This window comes from Ruditapes philippinarum, unplaced genomic scaffold (assembly GCF_026571515.1).
Source record: "Ruditapes philippinarum isolate M1 unplaced genomic scaffold, ASM2657151v2 ctg5031_1_1_1_1, whole genome shotgun sequence".
NCBI lineage: Eukaryota > Metazoa > Mollusca > Bivalvia > Venerida > Veneridae > Ruditapes > Ruditapes philippinarum.
The window spans coordinates 47,752-58,260 of record NW_026863685.1 but is presented as its reverse complement, the minus strand read 5'-3'; the positions used below and the strand labels follow the sequence as shown (position 1 = coordinate 58,260).

General features: G+C 28.3%; 1 protein-coding gene across 4 annotated transcripts in view; it reads right to left on the bottom strand.

The window, feature by feature from the left end:
• Positions 1–310: 310 nt before the first annotated feature.
• Positions 311–10,509, bottom strand: part of LOC132722982 (dual specificity protein phosphatase 14-like) — a 39,239-nt gene continuing 29,040 nt past the window's right edge. The window contains exons 3-4 of one of the 4 annotated variants that reach the window (XM_060707625.1): positions 2,032–2,065; positions 311–1,033 (exon numbers count right to left, since the gene is read on the bottom strand). In XM_060707625.1, coding sequence (XP_060563608.1) covers positions 2,057–2,065 — 9 coding nt within the window. In that variant the 3' untranslated portion in view covers positions 311–1,033; positions 2,032–2,056. Of the gene's footprint in view, positions 1,034–2,031; positions 2,066–3,695; positions 5,422–6,408; positions 6,443–10,509 lie in introns of those variants that run through there. The other 3 variants (XM_060707623.1, XM_060707621.1, XM_060707620.1) reach the window with 3 other exon arrangements.

Below are 10,509 nucleotides of genomic sequence, written 5' to 3'. Positions count from 1 at the left end.
GACAATTAAAAGTTAGCCAACTGTATAGAAGAGCCTGGTCAGACTGCACGGATATTGACAAAAGGCTGGGCTCAATTTTTGCTTCCGGAAAAGTAAGAATTGATATGGTTAAACATATGTAAATTTGAAAGTTACATGTAAGTGACATTTGCTATCATGTGCAAAAAAACGACCGATTTTTACAAGAAATGGTTACATAAACTTCACTTGAAGTGAATTACAGTAAATTGTAAGAAAACCAATTACACAGTATTAAATCTTGAAATTATATAAAAAGTACACATTTGCAGACCGGACTGAAATCTTTTTAAATCGACTTTGAGAATCACTTGCCAGAAGACATTAACGCCAAAGGGAACGCACAAAACATACACTTTTAATTGCATTCTTATTTGATTTTTTATCTGATTCTACAAAATATATTTCCAACTGATATGCAATACAATAAATGAAAAAACTGGGCGAACTAAGCAGGGTTCAATGCAGCACTGCTTATAGGACATAAATAGTTTCCATTATATTTGATTTATAAAGTCATTTTAGCTGGTTAATGAAAGTTTTCCTTCTATCCTGTCCAATTATAAACATATTGATAGTGAAATTTAATATGTCTCAAAAGTTTTACTCAAATCAAATACATCATCAAAAATGTTAGTTTTCTTTCTTTATTAAAGTGTTTTTATAGCAAACGAAAGAGAATAACACACGTAACAATATCAAACACCGTGAGTAAAAAGCCGTTGGGCAGTAAGTTATAATTTTGTTTACATGTCCACATATGCCTATGATTTATAATCTAAAATTAACAGTTGGAATTTTATTTTTATTTCAATGTCTTATAGTCTATAATTTTAAATTGTTATGATGTTTCTTTTCCTTATTTAGTTTGGTTGTTGATGTTAATTTTCTTAAAGTGTACGGTCACACTTTAATATTTTATTGTGAAGTGGTATCTTTATCCCTGACCATCAGTCGTGAGATTTGCTGTCATCATCACCTTACAAATATCTTGACCATCTTATCAAAGTCCGTACTGAAAAAAATAAATGATGTCGTTACAAGACTCACCTATTGCATGTTAAGGTTTGTCTAAAACTTCCAAAAATAAAAATGAAACCGATGTGTGATGTCTTTGTGTGTATATCTAAAATCCCATATATTTGATTAGGAAAACATTGTTTATAAAGTGATTGCTGTCCCTGAAATGAATATTGTTTCATACGTTTTTTCAGTCTGATTACCCTTTAAAATAATGTTGTTGATTTTCGTACCCGTATTTTATAAAGCTATTTGATATGCTTTGAAAATATCGGAATTTCAAATATAGATACAGATACTAAAAGCACAAAAGATTGAAGTTGAAACAATGTATATAACTTGTAAATAGTATGAACATACTAGTTTTGAATGTTTTCATACATGTTTGCCTTGACAAATTGAAAATGGCCGAGTAGTTGACCGGTCGGTCAAGAAATAAGCATATCTGGCTGCGGGGTTCAAACCACGCCAAGGACAAATTGTTCTTCAGCAAGAAACGTTAAACTCATTGCTTAGTACTGGTTGGTTCCAGAAACGGATTTAAGAATATTTCTTTTACAGCATCGAACTAAAATAAATTCTGTATAAGCTAAAACATAATTTATATGAGAGAGGTTACAGAGGCAAGCAATTAGTAAAGAGTTATAGCAAGCATTACATAAAACATTTTGGAATCGAATAAGACAGATTTTAAAATATTAAGTAAAACACAGAGTACAGGGATTTAGAAATAATGATTACGTGTAACAACATTGAATTATCTATTGTACATAAATCAGGATAACTTAAAAGTGTTACTGTAATTTAAGTACTATATACGATAATTTGTATTCATCTCTTACACAAAACAATATAAGCTGAGTTAAGTTTTAGTTAAGTATTTGAAGGAATAAAACAATTATGTCAATATTGGATCAAGATTGATTGATGAGCGAAAGATAAAATTTAAACGTAAATAAAGGGCGTTAAACATGGTATACAGTATAGAAATACCTTCTGTTAACTTCAGCTTTTACGGTCATCTTCTCTGAAAGAAAAATGATTTTAGTAGAGTGTTAGTATCCCTAATATACATGTATATATAAGCAATTGTAGTTTAGGAGGTTAATTGCATAACATATCAGATGTTACTCGTCAGAATAGTTGATTCTATGTGTTTTCTTTGATAAGTGCATCATTCAATTCTTGTGTTGATACAATTTTAAACATTACAGTCAAAAACAACGCTTCCACAGAACCACAAAACGTCAATAAGAGACACTACAAAATGATGTCACTTTCGAAAAGTTTATAACGAAAATCTAATTTCAGATCAGTGCTATATTCTAGTTTAAAAGGAGACGATAATAGCATATTATATAGGTCATATTACAAACTTATAAGAAACAATGAAACATATAAATGTTTCTTAAGATTTTAATTATATGTAAAAGCTATCATTCATTATTTTAAAGTTTATAAAAAGCATTTGCTCAACAAGGTAAATCTTTTTGAAGAAAAGAGAAACGTGTTAAATTCAATTCTCAACAAAAAGATCTCTTATTTTTACTAGTTATTTTAGGAATTATTTTCTTTTGCATTCCTTATATTATCAACGTGATAAAAACAACATAAAATCATTTGCATTAGTTTATATTTATATATAAACAGTCACTATGAATTACATGATCAATAGATCAATAAGATCTGGATATTACGGGTATTAGATTAAGACATACTGATATTAATTAAAAATAAAGGACGATATAAACTTTAACTAAACCATTGCATTTAAAAATGATATGTTTTATTTCGCTTTTCAGTCCAACCATTTTCAAGATTTTCTATTCAAAAGGCATGGCTCTATAATGATAGCAACACTTAACACTTACAATAATTTCACTGTGTCATTTTTTCTGCATGAAATTGTGTAACGACAGTGTAACCACGGATTTATATTACAATTGTTACAATCAGTTACAGAACATGATTAATCCAGTTTGCACCAGACAAATTCATAAATAATTCTCTCAAAATGGTTAAATATTTACATTGTACACTCTTGGGAAAGCTGATAGCCATAACAGCATTTAACGTAGTCACAATGCATGTTTGTTTAGGACTTGTTGCTGAAATATAGGGGTAGCAAAATGCTCGGAATAACGTTGTGACATATGTAATTATAATTCTGCAGTAACTATTTATAAAATAGTGTGTATGTGCGCGCTCGCGTTATCTTTCCAAAAGGTTTATGGAACGTTGATGCTTCAATCTCAAAACATGAGCACCAACATTCAAACCAGGCACAAATAGGTTTACAACCCTCAATTTGATGGAATTCACTTTGAAAATGATACGCTTTCAATTGTATAATGATAATGGATAAATGCTTTGTTGTTTAATCAAAGTTTGAAACTTCATAACTTCCCTCAAACGAAAACATGGATTTAACTTTACCTTATGATATATAATGCAGGTATCCAAACCATTATTTTCATTAGATATAATCAATCATTTATTTTCAAAACTCATATTCTTATGTGGTATTTTTTGTGCATTGAAGAACAAATCTCTGTAAAGCATCTAGCTTATTCGAGAGTAGCACCAAATTATGATCGAAGTTCAATTTCTAAGACATAAATAACAGAAAAGCATAGAAAAATAAGATTCTGTTGGTTTTGTTATAACTTTTAATCACAAAATATTAAATAAATATTAAAACAAACAACTTAGTTAACGTGTGTAACAAACTGTAGTGCTTACATGTACATTTTACTAACAGTTTGTCATTGTAGTTAATATGATTATAACAATAATAAACATAAACATAATAAACAAGTCTTAGCATTGAAACCCTATTCACTTAGTAGGCTTGCAAATATAATGTCCAATAAATAACAATGACAAAGTCTTTATATTCAGTTATATACACAAAATCCTACAAAAAATGAAACAATTCCTTTACATTAACAATAATCATGGTTCAGTTACGGAACATATTTTCAGAATTCAAATTGTTGTGTGGTTAGCATAATGTGCATTGAAAAAAAATCTCTTTGAAACATCTATATATATTTATATGATACTGGTAAAGAAACTGGACCCATATTTTTAGACACCGAATGAATCATTCAGAAATTTTATGTTAAAAATGAAACAAAATGTTGTAGTATGTTTTCATGTATTGAATGGCTTTACAAAAATATTCAAATTCTTTTTGAAAAATAAAACCTTTTATATCTAAAATAAATTTGTTTGAACGATTTTTCGCTGATGAATTTAAACCTTAACCATGTTAACCCGCTGTATTCCTTAGCTCCCATTTTGGGATCTGTCCGTAATCAATTTTAAGGATATCACAAGATGACAATTAAAAGTTAGCCAACTGTATAGAAGAGCCTGGTCAGACTGCACGGATATTGACAAAAGGCTGGGCTCAATTTTTGCTTCCGGAAAAGTAAGAATTGATATGGTTAAACATATGTAAATTTGAAAGTTACATGTAAGTGACATTTGCTATCATGTGCAAAGAAACGACCGATTTTTACAAGAAATGGTTACATAACTTCACTTGAAGTGAATTACAGTAAATTGTAAGAAAACCAATTACGCAGTATTAAATCTTGAAATTATATAAAAAGTACACATTTGCAGACCGGACTGAAATCTTTTAAATCGACTTTGAGAATCACTTGCCAGAAGACATTAACGCCAAAGGGAACGCACAAAACATACACTTTTAATTGCATTCTTATTTGATTTTTTATCTGATTCTACAAAATATATTTCCAACTGATATGCAATACAATAAATGAAAAAACTGGGCGAACTAAGCAGGGTTCAATGCAGCACTGCTTATAGGACATAAATAGTTTCCATTATATTTGATTTATAAAGTCATTTTAGCTGGTTAATGAAAGTTTTCCTTCTATCCTGTCCAATTATAAACATATTGATAGTGAAATTTAATATGTCTCAAAAGTTTTACTCAAATCAAATACATCATCAAAAATGTTAGTTTTCTTTCTTTATTAAAGTATTTTTATAGCAAACGAAAGAGAATAACACACGTAACAATATCAAACACCGTGAGTAAAAAGCCGTTGGGCAGTAAGTTATAATTTTGTTTACATGTCCACATATGCCTATGATTTATAATTTAAAATTAACAGTTGGAATTTCATTTTTATTTCAATGTCTTATAGTCTATAATTTTAAATTGTTATGATGTTTCTTTTCCGTATTTAGTTTAGTTGTTGATGTTAATTTTCTTAAAGTGTACGGTCACACTTTAATATTTTATTGTTAGACATTGATGCTGTATCTTCATCCCTGACCATCAGTCGTGAGATTTTCTGTCATCATCACCTTACAAATATCTTGACCATCTTATCAAAGTCCGTACTGAAATAAATAAATGATGTCGTTACAAGACTCACCTATTGCATGTTAAGTTTTGTCTAAAACTTCCGACAACATTAAACTGAGGTGTGATGTCTTTGTGCGTATATCTAAAATCCCATATATTTGATTAGGAAAACATTGTTTATAAAGTGATTGCTGTCCCTGAAATGAATATTGTTTCATACGTTTTTCAGTCTGATTACCCTTTAAAATAATGTTCTGAAAAGAAATCCGTTGATTTTCGTACTCGTATTTTATAAAGCTATTTGATATGCTTTGAAAATATCGGAAATTTCAATTATAGATACAGATACTAAAAGCACAACGGATTGAAGTTGAAACAATGTATATAACTTGTAAATAGTATGAACATACAAGTTTTGAATGTTTTCATACATGTTTGCCTTGACAAATTGAAAATGGCCGAGTAGTTGACCGGTCGGTCAAGAAATAAGCATATCTGGCTGCGGGGTTCAAACCACGCCAAGGACAAATTGTTCTTCAGCAAGAAACGTTAAACTCATTGCTTAGTACTGGTTGGTTCCAGAAACGGATTTAAGAATATTTCTTTTACAGCATCGAACTAAAATAAATTCTGTATAAGCTAAAACATAATTTATATGAGAGAGGTTACAGAGGCAAGCAATTAGTTAGGGTTATAGCAAGCATTGCAAAACATATTTTGGAATCGAATAAGACAGATTTTGAAATTAAGTAAAAGAAAGAGTACAGGGAGTAAGAAATAATGATAACGTGTAACAACATTGAATTTTCTATTGTACACGAATCAGGATAACTTAAAAGTGTTACTGTAATTTAAGTACTATATACGATAATTTGTATTCATCTCTTACACAAAACAATATAAGCTGAGTTAAGTTTAAGTTAAGTATTTGAAGGAATAAAACAATTATGCCAATATTGGATCAAGATTATGATTTAAACGTAAATAAAGGGCGTTAAACATGGCATATATTATAGAAATACCTTCTGTAAACTTCAGCTTTTACGGTCATCTTCTCTGAAAGAAAAATGATTTTAGTAGAGTGTTAGTATGCCTTATATACATGTATATATATAAGCAATATGTAGTTAAGAAGGTTAATTGCATAACATATCAGATGTTATTCGTCAGAATAATTGATTTTATGTGTTCTCTTTTGATAAGTGCATCATTCAATTCTAATGTTGATACAATTTTAAACATTACAGCCAAAAACAATGCTTCCATTGAAAAATAAACAGAAACACATAACGTCAATAAGAGACACTACAAAATGATGCCACTTTTGAAAAGTTTTGATTGAGATGACATAACGAAAATCTAATTTCAGATCAGTGCTATATTCTAGTTTAAAAGGTGACGATAAGAGCTTATTATATAGGTCATATTACAAACTTATAAGAAAAACAATGAAACATATAAATGTTTCTTAAGATTTCAATTATATGTAAAAGCAATCATTCATTTTAAAGTTTATAAAAAAGCATTTGCTCAACAAGGTAAATCTTTTTGAAAAAAAGAGAAACGTGTTAAATTCAATTCTCAACAAAAAGATCTCTTATTTTTACTAATAATTTTAGGAATTATTTCTTTTGAATTCCACGTGATAAAAAACATAAAATCATTTGCATTAGTTTATATTTATATATAAACAGTCACTATGAATTACATGATCAATAGATCAATAAGATCTGGATATTACGGGTATTAGATTAAGACATACTGATATTAATTAAAAATAAAGGACGATATAAACTTTAACTAAACCATTGCATTTAAAGATGATATGTTTTATTTCGCTTTTCAGTCCAACCATTTTCAAGATTTTCTATTCAAAGTGCATGGCTCTATAATGATAGCAACACTTAACACTTTCAATAATTTCACTGTGTCATTTTTTCTGCATGAAATTATGTAAGGACAGTCTACTGACAATGTCAATAGCGTTTTAATGCAATATTTATTTTATACCAATGATTTATTTACATATAATAGTGTATTTAATTTTACACAAAATTCAATAACAACTATTGTAATTAAACCATTGCTTTTTTGTAGTTTATCTGACACATTGATTGAGTGAAAAGTCGATAAATATATTGTTGTATATGTTTTCAAAGTTTTTTCAAAGTTTTATTCAATATTCCATTAGGCTAAAAAGCCCATGAGGATAAACATAGCACAAATATCTACATACGACGAACAGTGCATGAATTTAACAAAAAGCAATATGACACCCATACATTCCCAAAAAGAATCTATATGGGAGGAGGTAACATATATAAACTTGTATTTAATTTAGATACATATAAAAGAAATGTAATTATATACATATAATGACTGCACGTATAAATCATTTTACATCTTAACATATTGCTCTGTAATATATATACATCATTATTTTCTCTACCCTACCTTACACGAAAATGAAATGCAAGGTAATGATATATATCCTTTCATAATACAGGTTGAAAAATAATTTTACCAATAAACATCTTCTAACCTTTAGAAAAATGCGAAAACAAAGGTTATAAGACAAAGGTAAATAATCTTACATGAATAATTTTTACAAACATTAATTATATTCTACCATGTGTATATTAAATTCATTTTCTTTATTAGTTACTGAAAAAATATTCATTTCTGAGTATGAAAGCCTTGTGAATAAATAACCCTAATTTCTGTACAACTTTTTTGTCTTCAGATTTTAACAATTCAATAAACTTTATCATATTTGGGCGTTTCCAGAACTTTTTATTAATATATTGTTTTCTTAGATTAATAAATAAGGGACATTCCATGATAAAATGATACTCATCTTCCAGGGAATTACAAACACTACATTTTCTTTCATTAACTGGTGTTCTGATTGGCCTTGTCCACCTTCCTGCTTCTATATTTAATCTATGAGATGATACTCTTAATCTGGTCATTGATTGACAAAATTTGTTAACATTGAAAAATTCTAAATAAGGCTGAAATTGAAAACAAGCTATGTTTCTATAAAATAAGGCTCTGCTTGATTCATTAATTCTACTATACCAGTTTTGTATAAATTGATCATTTATTCTTTGTTTTACAAAATACAAAAATAAATCAATGTTGCCAACACTTTGCTGTAGCCAAGCATCAAAGAAACCAAGAGTACATAGTAATTCTTTTAATGATGAACACCAGTTTAATCTATTTGGAAAATTCTCATAATCATTTTTTAACATATGATAAACTCTATGAACATATTTGTTTTCATGTGAATGAATAATTTTTATCCAAAATTTGATAATATTTAAAAAATGTGTACATTTTAAGCTTGTTCTACCTAATTCCCCGTATACAAAATCATTTTGTGTTGTTTTCTTTACCGCTAAGATTCTTTTACAAAACTGAAGGTGAATTCTTTCAATTGCCACATTATTAGTAAAACCACATACTTCGCTGCAGTAATTTAAAATAGGGGTAACAAGTTTGTCAAATAAATCCAATTTATGTTTAGGAGATATAAAAGTGAATTTATACAAATATCTATTTAATCTAAATATCGCTTTTTGTGCTTGACCTGCTAATGTATCTTGTGCTGTTGAAAGTGATCCACCACATGTAAACACTATACCTAAATACGAAAATTTATTTACAATTTCTACTTGCTCACCATCGAAATAGAACTCTAAATTTCTTGGTAAATTACCGCCCTTTTTGAAAATCATTACTTTAGTTTTTGAAACATTAACTTTCATCTTCCAAGTTTTACAATAATCATTTAGTAGATTCATACACTTTTGTAATTCTTCAGCTGAATTTGCAAATATAACAATGTCATCAGCATATAACAATAAAAATATCTTAAACATATTAACATCAATACCATTTTCTCCATTTTGCAGAAAAATGTCTTCTATATCATTTATAAATAATGAAAATAAAAAAGGAGATAAATATTCTCCCTGTCTAACGCCTAATGTACATGTGCATTCATCACTTAACTCATTTAAATATCTAACTCTTGACTTAACAGACTTATACATCTAAAATTCTACCCCTGATTCCTAATTTAATCATTTTATACCATAAGTTATCTCTTGTAACATAATCAAAAGCTTTGCTAAAATCTACAAACAATGTATACAGTTTTTTACCTTGATTTAATACATGATTTATTAACCCACTCAAAACAAAAACATTATCAGTAGTACTCATATTAGAACGAAATCCAGCTTGGGCTTCGACATACACATTATATTTTTCCGCCCAACATTTTAGCCTGTTATTTAAAATACGAGTAAAGAGTTTACCCAAACAACTAAGTAATGTAACACCTCTATAATTATCTACATTATTAATACTGCCCTTTTTATGCAAAGGAATAATATAACCTTGAGACCATTTTTCTGGAAAATATCCTAATTCAAAAATTTTATTGAATAAAATAGATAACACGGGAGCAAGTATTTCTTTACCAGCAATAAAAAATTCGTTTAAAATAAGATCCGGACCACCCGATCTATTATTTTTAAGTTGTTTTATTCCTAAATAAATTTCATCTATTGAAATGATGGCATTTAATTCTTCGAACATAATTTTAAACTCATTATCACAATATCTTTCATTAAAATATAAAATATCTTCGTCAGGATTAAAAAATACATCATTTGGATTATTAACAGCTTTAAAATAATTCTCAAAAGACGATAATTGTATATTTGATCTTTTTATACCTGCAGACTCTTTCAACATAGACCAATAAAGACGTGCATTTTTAAATCTGCTATCTAAAAGCTTACATGTTTTCTCCTTATCATAATTGTATCTGTTCTTTCTCAAACATGATTTATATTCTTTTCTAGCAGTTACCATATTTTCTCTATTTTCATCCGAATGAAATAATCTATATTCATTAAGAGTATGTAAAAATTTATTTCTCTTTTCATAACACTCTTCATTAAACCATGGACTATCATTCTCACAATTATAAACAATCTCGTCCGACTGTGGTTTTAATTTCTTTTTTAAAATAGGTGATGCTACTTTATCTAATATATTTTCAAAATTAGTAAGACAATTATCAATACTATCATATGTACAACAAT